This window comes from Neolamprologus multifasciatus, chromosome 5, assembly GCF_963576455.1.
Source record: "Neolamprologus multifasciatus chromosome 5, fNeoMul1.2, whole genome shotgun sequence".
In the NCBI taxonomy this organism is placed as follows: Eukaryota; Metazoa; Chordata; class Actinopteri; order Cichliformes; family Cichlidae; genus Neolamprologus; species Neolamprologus multifasciatus.
The window spans coordinates 3,943,795-3,962,965 of NC_140443.1; the positions used below are offsets into that span (position 1 = coordinate 3,943,795).

Below are 19,171 nucleotides of genomic sequence, written 5' to 3' on the forward strand. Positions count from 1 at the left end.
TTTTACCATTTCTTCTTGGAGCAACTGTAACGCACATAATTTCCTTAGGGATTAATAAAGTTTTCTGATTCTGATTCTGATTCTGATTGTTTCAGGATGACCTGCCATTATCCAATCACACATCTGCTTACCTGTATCTTTTGCTCGTTTCTCCTCCTCTTCTTTTCTCTTTTTTCTAAACTGAGGACCTGATGGCTTTGAACTTTTCTTGTTCATCTTACATTGGTTTTAATTTTGCACTCCAGTATGAACACAAATTCCCCAACCCGAGGATCACCACAACATAACCTAACCGACCTACACCTTAGTTCACAGATTCACTTTGTCTAAGGTGCATTTCTGGGATTTCACACAACCCAGGATTCAAATCATGAATCCATAATGGGCTTGGATTTACAACATTATGAATGAAATGTGCTCTATTTGGAAGCCCCTCCCCTTTCGACGGGTCGTGTGTGAGACTTTAAATCATCAAACTGTAAATTTTAAATTGTTATTGATCCCTTTACCCCGAGTCCTAAAGTGTATATTTATTTTCTTACTCTTCTTATATTTATTGTTGGTTTACTTGCACTGCTGTAACTGGAGCCTCGTCGTCTCGTCTCTCTATGTACTGGACTTATGTAGCGGAGATGACAATAAAGTTTACTTTGAATTCAGCAGCGAGCAGGCGCACCGAGGGCACTTTTCGCGTACAGAATTTCAAAAAAAACATCGGTGCAAATTATAAGTCTGTATCATGATGTCTGGTGTTTTCGTGTTCGTTTGTTTGTTTTTATTTTGTTTTATTTTGCGAGTTGTTTTCCGATGCCCGTGATGCCGCCCCGGGCAACCGCCCGTGTCACCCGTATCTAAAACCGCTACTGATTAGGGGTACTAAATGAGATGAGAGCTAAATTTAAGCAGAAAGTGGTTAAGTTAGTACACTGGTCAAATGTCCTGTGAATAAACTACAATTCCTTAACGAGTGAACTGAGTTTGTTTCTCCTTAAAACAAATGCAGGTTTGGCTGGGCACCACCAACAGAACCAGCTTAGGCAGCATAATAACAGAACTTACATTAACATTAGTGTAATTGATCCTGATGTTTGTGCGGGACTGTAAAGTGATATTCATTCATCCATCTCTAACTTCCTTTTTTCTATTTCCGTTTTCTTTTTTTCTAATTTGTTTTCCTTTTTCCTATTTCTATTGTGTTTTGTGTGCTTTTTTGAGTTTTTCTATTTGCTTTTGCTGTCTTGAGTTGCAGTTGTGTGTGGACCCTCAGGGCCACCATATCCATATTCATGTGGGTGTCAAATTACATTCACCGTGACACTTTCACTTTCTGAACTATGTATTTAGATTCTTTGTTAGAAAAGAGAGGAAGTTCAACGACAGCAAGAAGGATACGGTGAACACTGAAATACAGGGAATATCAGGATACTGACACTTCAACACGATGCTGCTGATTCCATGTTACAAACAGAAGTGTTACAAAAGTCAAAGCTAAAAGTGAAAGTAAGTTTGAAGAAACTTCTTGAGTGGACGCCTCATTGTTTTCATTGTTGTTACTCAAGGACAAAATGGCTTCTCAGTCGGAAAAGGATCTCTCCTGTCCCGTCTGCCACGACATCTATAGAGATCCTGTCATCCTGTCATGCAGCCACAGCTTCTGTAATAACTGTCTGCAGCTGTGGTGGAGAGAAAGAGAAATAAAAACCTGCCCACTTTGTAAGAAGATAAACCTGTCAAATGATCTGACCTGTAACTTGGTGTTAAAGAACCTGTGTGAGGCTTTCTTACTGCAGAGAGATAAAAAAGCTTCTGCAGTGTCTGAGCCTCTCTGCAGTCTGCACAATGAGAAACTCAGACTTTTTTGTTTGGATCATCAGCAGCCGGTGTGTCTCGTCTGTCGAGATTCAAAAGCACACAAATACCACAGATTCAACCCAACTGAAGAAGCCGCCCAGGATCACAGAGAGGAGCTTCAGAAACGCCTGAAGCCCTTACAAGATAAACTGAAGGTGTTTGAACAAGTCAAAGGAAACTTTGATCAAACAGCAAAACATATAAAGGTCCAGGCACAGCAGACAGAGAAGCAGATAAAAGAGGAGTTTAAAAAGCTTCAGCAGTTTCTACAAAATGAAGAGAAGGCCAGGCTGGCTGCTCTGAGGCAGGAAGAAGAGCAGAAGTTACGAAAAATGGAGGAGAAGATTAAGTCTCTGAGTAGAGAGATAAAAACTCTTTCAGAAACAATCAGAGCCACAGAGGAGCAACTGAGAGCTGAAGACGTCTCATTCCTGCACAACTACAAGGTTTCAGTGATCAGAGTCAAGCAGCGCCCCCTGCTGGATGATCCACAGCTGGTCTCAGGAGCTCTGATAGATGTGGCCAAACACCTGGGCAACCTGACCTACAACATCTGGAATAAGATGAAGGAGATGGTCTCTTACACTCCTGTGATTCTGGATCCAAACACAGCTCATCCACAACTCATCCTGTCTGAAGATCTGACCAGTGTGAGTCTTGGAGGGAGACAGAAGGTTCCTGATAATCCAGAGAGGTTTGACTATGATAAAGTTGTTCTGGGCTCTGAGGGCTTCGACTCAGGGACTCACATTTGGGATGTTGAGGTTGGAGAAGAGGGATTTTGGGCCTTTGGTGTTATAAATGAGTCTTTTGAGAGAAAGGTAGAAGCACTGTCAGGTTTCTGGCAATTATGTTTCCATGATGAAAAGTACATAGTACAAACAACACCAGATACAGGTACATTTGTGTCAGTAAAGAAGCTGCAGAGGGTCAGAGTTCACCTGGAGTATGACAGTGGGAAGCTCTCATTCTATGATCTGGATGCCAACACACTCATACACACCTTCAAACACAATTTCACTGAGAAGCTGTTTCCTTATGTTGAGACTGAGAAGAAACCACTGAAGATATTACCAGTGATCTTGAAAGTGGACGAGCATATAACTCCTCTATCAACAGGTTTTTGATCTCATTTTTAAACCAGTAAAAAGTCCTAGCATTAATAGTTGCAAGATACACATCCTCTTCATCCTGTACATATTTGTTTCCAGGCAGTTCTTGTTTCTTTAACAACATGAAGATACAGTTACAGAAATATTCAGCTACAGTATTTGCTGCTGAGATTTTAACAATATAATCTAAAATACACCCAACAAACTCACATACACAACTTTATCTGGGAATAAGAAAAAAAAACAGACATGGATACAAGCGTGAGGAGCGTCTACAGAACAGCAGGGGGCGCTCTTCGACCATTAGATGCAGCTGAATATAATAATGTAGGTGGTTCCACCTACCACTTTCAACTTTTTGATTTCCTTTCTAAGAAGACTGTCAGCTGTTCCCTTGTGCTGGGCTCTGAGGGCTTTGACTCAGAGATTGTGATCTTGAAGTCAGAAATGATGAGGACTGAACCCTTGGCCTGGTGACGGGGTCTTGTCTAAGAAAGGGACAAAGACAGACTGGATTCTGGGAAATATATTTGTTTGAAGGAACTAACGCAGCAGCCTCTTCATCACTTCCATGTAAAGTTGTAAAGTGGTTTCAAAACCAGCGAAACGTTGCTTCATTCTTCTCAGGAGAAAACAGAAATATAACATGTTCCTTCACACTGAAATACATCACTGTGTCAGGCATACAGGAAGCACACCGGGTGGTGGAGATATGAACATATGCATATAGGCCGTGATTATGATAATTGTTTGATATTTTCTGTCTTTGATATTTACTGCTGAAATCTGCTTTAAAAAAAGGATGGGATTAATTATACTATATCTTATCTATCTATATAACTATCTATAACTATCTATACTATACTAAATCTTGAAGACTTTTTGCCAAACAGTAACTCATTGAAGCAAACTGCTCTACAGAGAGAACAAAGAAACCTGTAAAGCTCATGAAAGTCATTAGACAAAACCAACATGAATAAAGATGCAATTATCTGGATTTCTGTATAAAAACTGATCAAATTACTGAGTGTTATGTTATGCAAATTATATTCAGGTGGATGCAAACATGACTTAACTCAAAACATTAGCATTTTCATGAAGTTCTTCACAGCTTGTTTTGGTGCCCTCATTAATAAATTGGTGTAAAGTGTAGATGAAAAGTTATCCGTCCCCTAATTCCTAATTATTCAGAGAGATTCCAAACCATCTAGTGAACCCTCACGTTACAATTGGTGTAGCTTTAAAAGATGAGTGTGTAGGATTAAGTGGTATCTATTGGCAATAAACATAATGGTTTAGAGCTACTACAGTGCAGAGGTTTGAACTAGTTTCCTTATCACTGAAATGTGAGTTAATCCAGCAAGACTAGAAAACTAGTCAACTTTCATCTTAAACCTTAAAATCGTATAAACCTGACAGTCTGTAGCAGCTAAAAATAAGCAGACTGTTTCACCACGATGGTTCCCTCCTTTTTGTGCTTACTGTGGAGCTGCAGCAAATCTTTGAAGAGAAAATCCCAGATGACATTTGAGTTGAGAATGAAGAACAGTTCATTGTTCTAGCAGATCTCCAGCAGTCACTATCTTAAATTACTTGATACGCTGCATAATTGCATTTTCTTGTGGTGCGGAGAGCAGTTCTGCCTGTTTGGATGTGTCATTAGTAAAGAGAAACTCACTGATTCTCAGAGGTTCCTTCTCATGAGAGAGAGATATGAGAGATATTTCGTGCGCCCACCCAATACAGATCACTTAGTGTGAAGCCATGCTGATTAAAGATGCTTCATTCAGGCTGCACATCACAGAAGAATAATCAGATCCTCAGCAGAAAACTGTACTATGAGATAAATCTCATGTTCTCTGACACTTTGACAGACAAATAAAACTGAATATGGATCTTAAAAAACACATTTGAAGATTTTGGTAGTCCAGGATTATATTGATACTGATATTTGCAATACAGGTAAACAGTCCAGAGAAAAAGAGGTATTGCACTTGTTAGGTTCTTTTTTTCTTTGAGAGAAGATGACTAAGTTAAAGTTTGAAAAATTTATTCAACACACACACACACACACACACACACCCTAATATGGCCATAATAATTTTAAGCTCCCCTGCTGTAGAACTGTAGAAACCCGGTGAGTTTGCCAGTGAGTACTGCAGGGTCTGAGTGAAGTTTTTCTACTTTAAAACTTGTATAAAATCACATTGTGTCAAGGCTAGTGAAGCGGACTCAGGCGCAGACCACTAGTTCCTTCAAACAAGAGTGGATTTATTTACAGTGATTCCCACAGGTGCAATATATATACAAAGGTGTTCGGGAAAAGGGTCGGGGTTCGGGGTCCAGGAGTGACAGGGGAAGGAGTCCAGGGTGGGGGCTTTCCATACACAGACAACAGCTCCTCTCTTCACCACCACTCGTCTTGCACACGCTCAGTCACAGTTGCTCAGGGTCCAGGGGAGATCTACACACATATAGAGAGACAGTCAGCTTCCAGGTTCAGAAGTACTCACAAGTTCAAATTACAGGTTTGCAGGGCGACTGACGCTGATGGCTCAACAATCCAGCGACGAGTAGAGCAGACTCGCCATCTTAAGTAGTACTCTAATTCTCGTAATCAGCGGCAGGTGTGCTGATCATCCCCAGGTGCGTGGGCCAGGGGCGGGAGCCCATACTGAGCTCCGCCCTGGCGGGAGAAAGAGAGTGGGAGAGGACGAGAGAAAGAGAGCAGAGGCAAGAGAGGAGAATAAAGAACACAAAACATAGCGCCTGACTGCTGTCAGCTGGCGAGGTGCGGGGACCATGACACATTGTCTTTGTTTTCCTAGAAGAGATAATGCTACAAGAAATCGTTTTAATTTGTTTTGTGGCTATTTTGTTGATTCCATTTACATCTACGAGATTTTCACATGCTTCACTGAAGAAGTATGTGCCACCCTGCCCAGACCTCTAACCCCCCTTTGCCCCTCCACATAAAAGAGGCGGTCAACACAGTATACAGCTGAATAGTAATATTTCACTCACAAATGTTAAACACTCTCAGGGCTGTAGTATCTACCACTATAAGCATACTTTCCTTTTTCTCCCTCTCTGTAAACCTCGTATGGTAAATCTTACTCTCATTCACTCATGGACACAAGTTGCAGATGAGAGAGGGGCGTTTGGGCGTTTGGGCGAGTTGATACATAATGATGTCCTACCTGGTGGCTGGTGTTAGAATTTTATTTTTAATTTTTTATCTTAAATGCTTATATAGCTCATTATTTTATATTTCACAGTTACCTCTTCATTTTGATCACACATTTATGTGTGATAAACCTGGTTGATGGTGGTGTACATACATGTTTATAAGTAAAACTTTTAGCATAAACAAATCAATGAACCAATGGGATTTTTCAGAAACAGGAACATAAAGCAAAGTGGAATTTCCCTACTTTTCTGTTAGAAAGACAGTTTCCTCTTACAGTCCACAGAGCGGCATGATGACTATGAAGATCCTGCTGGGTGTCTTGTATCTCTCAGGTCAGTAATTTTTTTTGTCTCCCTTTCGCGGTGCTTATTGCTTTGAAATACTATTAAAAACAGCCATCTCAGATGTCCAAAGAGGTTCATTATAATGTTTTCCTCACAGGGTGGCTCATCCTCTCCAAATGCCGTCAGTACCACTTTGTTAATGAGTCTTTTACTTGGCATGAGGCTCACAGTTACTGCAGAAAGAACTACGTAGGCCTGGCCAGCATTGGAAACTCTACAGAAATGAACCAACTTATCAAAACTGTTTCATCTGCTGGTTACAACTCTGAGGTCTGGATTGGTGTTTACTTTGATGTATATGGGTATCATGTACCTGAGATCAATGATCATTTCTGGAATTGGGAAAATAAAACTGCACCTTTCTTAGTTTACTATTTTTGTGGGAGGCTTTCAATGGATGGATGGCAGTGGTATAACAATTGTTCAGAGGAACATCCATTCATCTGTTACAATGGTGAGAAAATAAAGTATTCTCTTTACCCATAAAGATTGTTTGTATTTGATTTATTTTAATTCTAAGAAAACTCAAAATGACCTATTTGAATACAATCTCTAATTGCAGGAACCTACCCAAATCGCAAATTTATTGTTGTGAGTGAAAGGATGGACTGGTTCAGAGCTCTGAGGTACTGCAGGAAGAACTTCACAGACCTAACCCCAGCTTGGTTTTCTACAAGTGATATGCAGACTCTGGCACCAAAGGATGATTCTGCATGGATAGGCCATATTGCACATCCTAACATTTACTGGAGTGATGGCAGCGACTCATCATTCAGATACTGGGATGATTATAAAAAAATATTTGGTATTTTTGGTTCATTGTATGGTGCTGCAGATTTGAAGACATCAGGAAAATGGAGGCTACTGCCCAGTGACACAAAACTACCATTCGTCTGCTATGACAACCTGCCAGCTCCTCTACCTACAACCACAAAAGCTCCCGGAAAATCAAATGTTCACAAAAAAGGTACCTAGTTACAGTTTTGAGATTTGAGAAAAATAATAAAGCTGGAAACTAATCATGATTGCGTTTGTTCTCTGTGTCTCAGTAATAAAAATAAACCTGAAGCAGGAAGGCTCCTCTGTGGATCTGAATGACGAAGCGGTCAAAGCAAACCTCCTGAAAAAGGCAAGTCTCCACAATCCAGCTTTAAAATATCACCTCATGGTGTGCTTTATATTTTGGTTTAGGCACTGTGAGGCTTACAGGCGCATAATTCAACAATTTGCATACTGTGATCACTTTGAAGTACCCAGTCCTTCAATCCGTCATTACACAGTTTCAGCATTATTTAAGTATAATGATATTTTAAACTCTTAGATAAGATACTTTATATTTTTTTCTTATCAATTTTAAAATGTTTCATTGACTGATGAGGCTGCATTGATTGACTTCAGATTGCAAAGAGAGGTCTGACTGTATAAAGGTCTGTGGGAAAATGCCATTTCTTACCTGGTCCATGACTTTAGTAAATACTTTCCTTAGTTTCTACTCTCAGGTCAAGTCTGATTTCACAAGGATGATATTCAGTTTGATTCAGGATGAGTAAAAGACATGATGTGTTTTAGGATATTGTTACTTTTAGTTACTGATGGTCTTCACACTGGGTTGACCCTTGCTCATAGTATTTATGAGTGGGCTTCTGCATTTCATGTAAATATGACATATGAAAATATGACATTTTCAATGCTGAGGAATGTTTATAAAATTCTGACATTTACAAATGAATAGTTTTTCTGAATGACAAAGGTATTGTTGGTACTTTGATGTGAAAGGTTTGTGAGCAATAAATGATAAATAAATGCTGAGAAATAAATCAGTGTAGGAGAACAAACTACTGACAGTAATTGCTTGTTTGGTAATTTGCAAATCCTTCTATGTCGAACATAACCTAACTTTTGCTGTTGGAAGCAGCATTTTTGTGAGGTAAAAATGTCTTTTTGTTATTTTTTTTGTCACTGGAGGTCTGTTACAAAATATGTATGGTTTGTGTTTCAGCTGCAGGACAAACTGAATGAGAAAGGACTGAATGGAGTCACTCTGGAGTGGAGAAAGCAGCCTGATGGAGCCGTCTTCCATAAAGAGGAAGGAAGAAAAGAACATATGAAACAGGAAAAAACTGCAGTGTAATCCATTTATTTCAACAAAGTAACTGTAGTCTGAATATCACCTTTTTAAACGGTAACAGAAGTTACAGTTACTCATATTTTGCATTTAAATACGGAATGCCAGTACATGTATTCTGTTACTCCCAACACTGATCTTATGCTAAAGGAGGTAGTCAAGGAAGCACTGAAGCTCCCTCCTTTAGTATTGGGGAATTTGGAAAACACTGTAGTGTGATGTTTTTTGTATAAAGCTTCTGTACCCACTACGGTTTCACTCTCCTTCAATATTTGTTTTCGTAAATGATGCTGCCAACAATCCCTACCTTGGTTTGAATTTTTTGTTTTTATTTGGGCTTTGCTGGGATAAAATTTACATAACAAGTTTAGATTCTGATAAAAGCTACTTTCAGCCCTTACTCACATGGCTTTCCCACAACATTAATACTATTGATACTTTGCTCTATAAAAGTTTATAAGCTATATTATTTTATACATTTGTCTTGTTGTTACAACTTACTCAAATGCTGATTTATGAATGTCATAAAACAAGCTTATAATTTGTATTTCCTTTAAGTGTGTGTATGTGTTTTACCTGTTTAATAAATTGCAAATCCTCCAAGGTCTATGACATGGCTGCTCCTGATCTTTGCTGTCAGATGCAGATTTGTGTGAGGTAAAATGCAGATTGCAGTCAATTGAGTTCTGTTTTCTTATACCCACCAATTCAAACATATAATCCTAGCCATGGTGGCTGCGAGAGGACAAATGTGTTTTAGCCAGTCAAGAGAGACAAGAAACTAAGATAAAATTTAGCCTGTAACTCATAGTGCTCACTGCAAGCCACGTGTTTCTACTACTGTTTGGATTGGATCCAGATCCACCTCAGAAATTGTCTCTCTGTGGAAAATTGTCAGTCTGTGGACCTCAGCTGTCAATGCCGAGTGAGAAGCATCCACCTTTAGTTCCTCTGGAAGAAGCTGGGAAACTGAAATTTGTCCAGTACGGGTCAAGAGTCAGAGCAGCTGACCTCGGGCCAATGACAGCTACACCAGCTTCCACACAGCCATGAACCAGTTTAGATTTAAGATACTTATGCTTAAAACGTTCCTTTTTGACAAAGCACATAGTTAGGGTTGGATCAGATGACTCAGAATTTCTAGAGCTTTTGTTTAAATAATATTGTGGGGTTACCTTTGAGCATCTGAAAAAAATATTTTAAAGTGATTGATATAATGTATGATTTATCTGTGTCATGGCTGAGGAGCAGTCGTGTGGTGTATTGAGAAAAGGATCCAAAATGCAGACACTGGCTAGTGTGCGAGTGAGTGTTTATTTACAGAAGTGACAAAAACAGGACGAGCAGAGCAGGGAGTTAACAAACCTAAACTGGGGAAAACTAAAGAACTAACCAGAAACCAAACACTCACAGGAGGAGGGGGAAAATGCACAGAGAAGGATGGCAGAGAGACGCCGAATGAACACGGAGTTACACGGAGTAGTGAAGACTGACACGGCGTAACACAGACAACACGACAGAGAGCACAGGAAAACACAGGGCTTAAATACACAGGGAGTAATCAGGGAATGGGCCACAGGAGGGAGACACAGCTGGGAGAAATCAGGCTAACGAGGCAGGGGAGAGGTAAAACTGAACACACTGACATGAGACATGAACTTTCAGAATAAAACAGGAAACTAACAGACACAGAGAACCAGACAGGACACTGAACTTGACAGGCAGACTCATGAGCAGACACAATAACACCATGGACAGACAGAGGGAACACAGGCAGGCATGAAACAAACACACTAACACATAGCAAACCTAAACAAAAGACAAGGCAGAATAAACAAGAATATAGAAGAATATAAAGAAACACAAAACACCGAGTCCTCAGACTCACAACCATGACAATCTGAGGTACTGGTGTAAGAAAAGAGAGAATCACTGACGATCAGGGGAATATGAGCTTCTAAAACTGTTTTTATAATATCAGTCGGTAGTGGCATAAGTTGATAATCACGGTTGACCTAGATTTCTCCTCTTCTGAACTAGAAAAAAATCTCATGCATTTGTATCATCACACCTAGATTATTGTAACTGTAATTACCTTTTTTTAAACCACACAAGTGATTACCTCTATTTTATTTTCTTAACACTAACTCCAAGGTGATTTTAGATTTCCTTTAAAATTCTCAAAATTGCATTCAAGTCTCTGAATGGACAAATTCTAGATTACATCCCTCAACTCTTTTTTAAACATGCTGCTTCTTGCTATTTTCACTCACAAGCTCAAAATCTATTAGTTGTCCTTTATGTAAGTCTGAAGACAAAAGGGGACATATCCTTTCAGCCTGGGGCACTAAGGCTCTGGAACAGTAATAAAATCAAGCAGATTAGCTCTGCAGCAGTATTATTACAACAGGCACTAAAATGCATTCAATTGTTTTAAATTTAAAGACAAATTACTGTACTGTTGGAAATAAACACAGAGAAATTAAAAACATCAGGCACTCTACTTTAAAATCTTTTATTTACTTTAAGCTTCATATATGAACTTTGAACATTTTTCAACAAACCAAGTTGACTAAATATTTGGTTAAGTAAATATTTCAATAAAGGAATTCCTGTAACACATTTTGCATAGACAAACAGAAAAATTGCATTTCGCAGAAAGAGGATGATAACAATGTACCTACATTTTGGTTACATAGCCAGACTTTCCTCTTCCAGTCCACAGAGCAGCAAGATGATTGTGAAGATCCTGCTGGGTGTCTTGTATCTCTCAGGTCAGTGAATTCTTTTGTCTCCCTTTGCCAGTCCTTATTGCTCTGATATGTTGTAATACAGCCAGCTTACATGTTGAGAGATGTTCATGATTCATATTTTCCTCACAGGGTGGCTCGTCCTCTCCAAATGCCGTCGGTACCACTTTGTTAATAAGTCTTTTACTTGGTATGAGGCTCAGAGCTACTGCAGAAAGAACTACGTAGGCCTGGCCTGCATTGAAAACAGTGAAGAAATGAACCAGTTTATCGATACAGTTTCATCTGCGGGTTACAACTCTGAGGTCTGGATTGGTGTTTACATTCATTTACAACAGCGTTCTGCATCTCAGAATGATGATGACTCCTGGAAATGGAAAAAACAAATTCAAAGTGAACCTTTCTTAGTTTCCTATTTTTGTCAAAGCCTTTCAGTGAGTGGACAGTGGTATTCCAACTGCTCAGTGGAACATCCATTCATCTGTTACAATGGTGAGAAAAAGCATTGTCTTTTCCAATAAAGACTGTTTTGATTCATTTTCATTTACCCAGAAAATTCAACATGACCTGTTCCTCTACCATTTCTAATTGCAGGAACTTCGCAGAGTCCTCAATATGTTCTTGTTAATGAAAGCATGGACTGGTTCTGAGCTCTGAGGTACTGCAGGGAGAACTTCACAGACTTAGCCAGTTATTCGATATCTGACAGTCAGTTGCAAATGCTGCTGCCAAATGGGGATCGAGCGTGGATAGGCGTCATTTCACATCCTGAAATTCGCCAGAGAGATTGTGGCAACTCCTCATTCAGATACTGGGATGACTTCGGAAACATTCCCAGCATTTTTCGCTCATTGTTTGGTGTTGCAGATTTGCAGAGATCAGGGAAATGGAGGTTCATTGAGTATTTCACAAAAATACCATTTGTCTGCTTTGACAACCTGCCAGCTCCTGGAAAGGAAAATGTTCAGAAAAAAGGTACGTGCGTGTTAAGTTTTTAGTTTAAGTCATAATTTAGTCATTTTTTTGGTCATAATTTAGGCATCAATATTATTTTGGTAGTCTGGATTTAACTGAGTAAATATCATAAGATTACAGTAGAGTAAATCAAAAGTTGTTTTAGTTCTCTAACATATAAAGTGTTAAAGCTTGCTGTGCTTTTACTGTGGAGAGTTGCTTCACAGGGTTTACAAAGAATCTTATTTTTTACATGAGATGCAAAATGTGTCCATATGTCTACTCTTCTCTTCCTCCAAACATTAGCATTTTATCATATTTGTTTGAGAAACTGTGAGCAGGGGAGTTAGTGGTACTGTTTACAGTGGGCAATCAGACGTACTCCTCAATGTCATGGTCCCGGGACTTCTACCCGGTATTTTGTGTTTCTTGTATTGTTGTCATTTGATGTTATTATGTTTTAGGTCCACCGTTTATTCTAAGGGTCCCTAGGTTGTTCTGTTAAGGTTATCAGATTTCCCCACATATCTGTGAGTCCCCGTGCCTCGTTTCTCCTCCTTGTGTTTTATTCCAGCCCGTTATGTCTGTGCTCTCCCCGTGTTCTCTCCTCCCCTCCTGTCGGCGCCTCTGTGTACTTCCTGTTTAACTTTGACAGTCTCCCGTCAGTATGCGTCATGTTGTGTTTGCTCGTTATGATTATCAGTGTCAGCTGTGTCCCCTGTGTGTTCCCATGTCCCTCGTTATCCTTCTGTGTATTTATGTCCACATCTCCCTCCATTCCGTGTCGCATCCTCCCTCATGACTGTGTGTTTCCTCATGAGTCAGTTCCTTTAGAATCTCCCAGTTGAGTTTTATATTATTTTGTCTCGCCTTACAGTGTGTTCACACCGTTAGTCTTCTGTCAGCAATAAAGCTGTATTTAGAGTTCAGTCCTGTTTCCTGTCAGTTTACGTTTGGGTCCAATTCCTGCCTGCACACGGCCTGATCGTGACATTCGAAACTTATTGCAGATTATTTCTGATTGGATCACTTCCAAACTTTACGTGTCATTATAATTTTGTCCTTGCGCATTTGGTTTTTTTTTGGTAATGTTTTCTTTTTGTCAGAAAAAAATGTTATTGATTAAAAACTATGATGAAAATTATTTTTCAACAAACATTTTGAGACCCAAAAATAATAAAACTGAAAACTCGTCAAGATTTCTTTTGTCTTCTCTTTCTCAGTAATAAAAATTAGCTTGAATGTGGAGGATGTGTCTGTGGATCTGAATGACAGAGCTGTCAAAGCAAACCTCCTAACAAAGGCAAGTCTCAGCCAAGTTCTATAAGTGACAAAAATATTGTTAGGACTTCGCTGTAATAATGCAATATGATTTTGTGCCTTATCTAAATGCTGAGATATAAAATAATGTCAGAAATCAAGCTGATAATTTTGATAAATCCTTCAGTCTTCAGGACCTTTGCTGTCTTTTTTGTGTGTTTTTAGTCACCTGGAGGGTTTAAAATGTTTACTGTTTGTGTTCCAGCTGCAGGACAAACTGGAGGAAAAAGGAGTGAATGGAGTCAATCTGAAGTGGAGAAAGCTGCCTGATGGAGCAGTCTTCCATAAAGAGGAGAAAAATACTAAGAAGGAAGAAAAGAAGAAAACTGAGCTGTGAATTTTAAAACCAACTTTACTGCCGCTTACAGCTTAACAAATTTATCAGAGCACTATCTAGTGTAAGGTTGCTGATTCTCATTCCCACCGCTTCACAACTGGCTGTGAACCACTCAAGTGCGAGCTGGAGGCCATCACGTAATGAAGCCAAAAGGAACCACATCATCTGCAAAGAGCAGAAATGAGATTCTGAGACTGCCCAAGTGGAAGCCTTACGCCTAGCGCCTCGTTTGAAGCTTTGTAAGATCCCAAAAGACGCAGGAATAAGTAGCAGGATTTAAGAGTGTAATAACGGACTGAAACAGAAGATGGCAGCACTGCATGTACAAGGATGCCAGCTGCCGTTAAACCCCGAAGAAGAAGAAGAAGCTCTGTCCCAGAATTCATAGCGCAGCCCAGCTCAGTTTACAACAATGGCGGCAGCTAGTTAGTTTTAATATTACTCTTATTATTCTTTCTGGGTCAAAAAATAAACGTTTAACATATTTTCAGGTGAGAATGTAGCTGTGTAAACCTCAAATATCTGCTCAGTTTATCAAGACACCACATATTTTCAAAAGCGCTCCGACGTTTTCGGAGACGTCTGTTACCCACTAGCTCGATAGCTAGCCGGGGGCTAGGCTAACTAGAGCCGTGAGAGCACCGGACTCCCGGCAGATCGTTTTCAAACCCACCACCGTCTTTCGCTACTCAGGTTAAACATATATAAGTCACTTAGATAACTTAAAAATGTTATTGTTTGGCTTTTTTTTAGTATTTTATTTGTTCCTGAGTAAATCGGTTTGGCTGAGATTAAAGTTATAGTTTTTACACAGCTGAATAAACATCAAGAAGACAGCTGATTATCAGAAGTGTGAGATGCTCGAGAATATACTCCGGTGTCCTGTTATGTTTTAGATGGCAAGGAGTTTATTAAACTTCACCGAAACAATCTGCAAATTTCATTAAAACTTAAACTATCATCTTGTCTTTATTTTTAGTTAGCACATACCTTAAACACTTAAAGCTGTAAGCTAATGATAGTTATATAAGAGCAGATGCTGCTGGTGCAATAAGCTGTACGTTTTACGTCCAATGGATGATGATCTGATTAGTCAAATAATCGGTGACTAGTCGACTATCAAAATAATCGTTTGTGGCAGCCCTACTATTAATATTTCCACAGATGCACAGTTCTGGGTTTCAAAGCCTACCTTTCACCTGGTTGTTTATTCTGCAAACAAATATATTCTCTTTAGTTAAATACGGGCCACTTTTCCAGGAAGCATTTTCAAAAAACCAAGTTTAAAAATAAACTGAGTTGATTCACTTTGAGATAACTCTGAGTTTCCTGTTTCAGAACAGCTGATCAGATTTAGTTCAATCAAGAGTATATTCACCCAGAGTTAAGCATCTGCATTAGTAAAGGAAGAAAGCCACATCAGTGGAGCTGTGGCATCACGATTCACCATGGCAACAGGTAAATAAAGAGCATGAGAAATATGAAGACCACTCAGTGCTGAGCAGGATATTGATCGTCCGTCTTTCATCATCACTTTTAATGTCTGCTGGAAAGCTGGAATCCAAATGTTGCATTTGATTTTTAAATCAATCTTTTCTAATTATTCAGCGGTAACCTGACAGGGACAAAATGTAGGAACCAGGAACCGATGATAAAAATCTACAGAAACTCATTAGACACAGTTCACTGATGGATCTGTGATATTAGTTACCCAGACAGCAACAGACTCCACCTTCAAGTCAGTTTATTAAATGAAAACCTGCCTTATGACCATTTTGTTGTTTGAATAATTATTCTCTAAACATTTCTTTCTTTTTTCTTTTCCTTTTTTGTGTTTCTGCCATTACTGGATAGAAATGCATAATGAGATTCTCAGAAAAAATGTTCCCCAGTTTAATCTGATCTGATTTCAGCCTTCACTGACAGATAATGGCTCTTACAGCCATAGCACTATCACATTTAACTGAAAAAAGCAAGGCAGCTTCCTGAGTCTTTAATGAATGTAAAATAACATCAGTAGAGACAAACATGTTATAAGAAAAGTCTTAGCTTTTGCAAGGAAACTGGCTGACAGTCTGAAAACATTACTGCCCAAGTTATAGACTATATCGATTTTATTCTGAGCTGATCATAAAACAGTGATGTAATCGCTGTCATCGCTTATTCATGGCTGTCAAAGCGCTCACGTTAATTACACAAAATAGCAAAACATCCCATAGCGTTTCGGTTTCTGTAAAAATGTACACTTCCACGCTGTGAACGCTGACAGCGACTTTATGAATAAGAAAATGACTCAGTGTGTCACACAAGTGGTTCAGGTCCAGCAGGACGGGAGGAGTCAGAGAGAAGCTCAGGGTCTGTTCCCAGTAACTAACAGAAAACAGGAGTTTCTCTCAGCTCGCAGTTAACAAACTCAGACTCGTTAGTTAAACCTGCTTCCTGGAATAAGGCTCAAGGCAAATCATAAACCACACTCACTGGCTTCCTGATAAGATGGCGGTGGTCCAACTGTGAATGGCTGTCCATGGTAGGGCGGTGTGAGGATGGGCTGAGCTGGGTAGCCAGGCTGGGGTAGATGGTGGGGCATTTCCTGGTAGGATTCAGAGGGCCCAGGTGCTGCCGTTGGATGCTGAGGAGTGTTGCTGACCTGGGTAGTGGCCTCTATCACAGGTGTAAGCAAATAAGTAACAAAAAGTTAGAAATGGAGAAACATGCTACATATTATCCAAAACACCTTTAATGTGTATTGTCATTTATAGGTAATATTCTAATAAAGATTCAAAAATACATTTTTACCAAAGGAAGGAGAAGAGCAAATGGTGCACTTTGAGTTAAGATACATCATTTATCATCCTCTCCTTAAGGTCTGCATCAAAGAAACTAAACAGGATGTCGTTTGCTTATTGAATATACACAGATTTACACTTTTGAAGTTTACAGAGACTCAAAGAAACTCTTTTTATCATCGTCAGAGTGTAAACTGATCTCTGTGTAAGGACAGTGAAAATGAAAAGGCACTGCTTAGAACAGGAAAAAAGAAAACTTGTGGAAAACAAGGTGTCTTTAAACAGGGGGTGTCATCACAACCACTTCCTGTAAATGACGTGGGGTTGTCATGGAAACAATGAGTCACACAGGGTGGAGCTCTGACATTCCTGGATTTGATCCCATCATGCAGCGGCTTAAGCCAAAGATGCCACATTGTGTTCCTCACTTTATTGTAGCCTCTCTGCCAGAAGAATTTCCCCTAACGGCAAAACATTTACGAGCTGGCAAAACATTTACGAGCTGACCAAACTGACAGGAAGTCGGAAATGTAAAAATGGTTGACTGTAAATACTGACAAAAGTCAGCTAAAGTACCGATTTGCAAAACAGAAATGTGTTTATTTGACACGACAAACTGTTGGTTGAACATAATGTAATCATGTCACGCATTTCCATGTAATTACAATAACCCATTCTTTATCATGTCACATGAACACATTTACATAAAACTAACAAGTAGTAATGATTTAAAAACATAAACACTATATGTACATGTTAAATGAACACATGGGATCTAACCAGCACTAAGGGGGTTAAATTAAGATTAAGACATTGTCTATTTATAAAAGTCTAGAGACTCAGAGTTAAGTATTCATGTGTGAGGACAATTATGCATTTATGAGTGAATAAACTTTGGAGGCCACCGAACATGCTGTTACACTCTGAACCTGAGAAGTAGATGGACCTGTGATTGTAGGTTGCACATACATCTGAGCTGTTTTTCAGATGTTTTTGACTAACATGTTTATTGACGGGGGATATTGATTCTGACATGTCTTAAAAGAAATGCAAAACAACAGCCTATTAATGGGGCTGGTCACAACCAAGCAACAAGAAATCCTTACAGCAACCTAAGTGTTTACTGCTCAGAGGTAGATCTGCAGATTCTTTGCACCGATCACATTTCATGTACAGCGTAAAAACAACACTAGGAACTACAGGCAAGGCACAGCCTGCTTATTTAAATAAAAAAGAAATTTTGTCCCAAGTAGAAGGGACCAGAAAAAGCAAATTCAGCAATCATTTGATGGGCAGGGGTGGAGATTAGGAATGTAGAATTATTTAAATGACATTGAAAATGCATGCTTCTCCAACAGATCGCAAAGCAAATTGAGCACTCCCAAAATCCCAGCGCTACACCTTACGCCTGATCGCCAATCGCAGCTGTTCACTGCATCGTAGCCTGGAGGAGTAACACTACATCAAAGACAGGCAACAGACGGTCAAAACAAAAATCAAATGTCTGGAGCAGCAGAACGCGAGCTTGCTTCCAAAAGCAGGTCTGCTGTTTTGGATTTAGAACAATCATGTTAACCAAGAAGAAATCATCTGCGAAGAGTAGATTTGTGTCAGGACCACAAACAGCACAGCGAACTTATTCAACCACCTGAAAACACACCTGCAAGGTGAAGTAAAAAAATGCAATTGTTGCTAAGGTTAATCATCCAACATCAACTCAGATGTACATAAAAGCGAACCTGTACAGCTCTTCGTGGTATCGCTAGCGCTCACAAAGAAGCACAATCTCATTTGGCCAAGGTAAGTAGTTAAGGCTTTAGGTAATATAGCACATTTAAAAACAGAAAGTTTGCCCAAAGTGAATAATGCCTATAATGAAAAAAGAAGAGGGCCAAGGATTAAGCCCTGGGGCACCTCACAAGAAAGTGGGGCTGAGGTGGACTTTTTCAACATTAACACTGAAAGTTCTGCGACTCAAATATGAATGAAGAAAATCCAGTGCAGCACCTTTGATGCCAACCAGGTGTTCCACATGGGAGATAAGAATATTGTGGTCAACAGCATCAAATGCTGCAGTAAGATCTAAAAGCACGAGGATGACCGAAATTCCACAATCAGTAGCTAAAAAGAAAAACACGTAAAAGTGCTGTTTCAGTGGAGTGTAGCTGTTTAAAACCAGACTAAAAAACTTCCATCATACCATTAGTATCTATATTCAGATGGATAAAAACTATTTTTTCCAGTAACTTTGAGAAGAATGGAACTTTTGAAATGAGGGGTCAGCGCCAGGTTTTTGTTAATAAAGGGTTTACAATTGCATGTTTAAAACCATCAGGAACCACACTGGAAGTAATACTGCTATTTATAAGAGCGAGGACTGAGGTTCCAATAGAAGGGAAAAC

The 19,171-nt window shown here is 39.4% G+C and overlaps 1 protein-coding gene across 3 annotated transcripts; it reads left to right on the forward strand.

Annotated features, from left to right (window-relative positions):
• The first annotated feature begins 1,271 nt into the window (after nucleotides 1–1,271).
• On the forward strand, nucleotides 1,272–10,490 carry LOC146517848 (E3 ubiquitin-protein ligase TRIM35-like). 3 transcript variants are annotated; one of them, XM_085160310.1, is made up of 3 exons: nucleotides 1,272–6,951; nucleotides 7,060–7,464; nucleotides 7,547–10,490. In XM_085160310.1, exon 1 carries the CDS (start codon nucleotides 1,566–1,568, stop codon nucleotides 2,976–2,978), a length of 1,413 nt encoding a protein of 470 aa, XP_085016436.1. In that variant the 5' UTR covers nucleotides 1,272–1,565; the 3' UTR covers nucleotides 2,979–6,951; nucleotides 7,060–7,464; nucleotides 7,547–10,490. The 3 variants fall into 3 exon arrangements, with proteins under 3 accessions (XP_085016436.1, XP_085016437.1, XP_085016435.1); XM_085160311.1 differs by having other exon boundaries at nucleotides 1,272–6,485; nucleotides 6,595–7,464; XM_085160309.1 differs by having other exon boundaries at nucleotides 1,272–7,464.
• The last annotated feature ends 8,681 nt before the right edge of the window (nucleotides 10,491–19,171 follow it).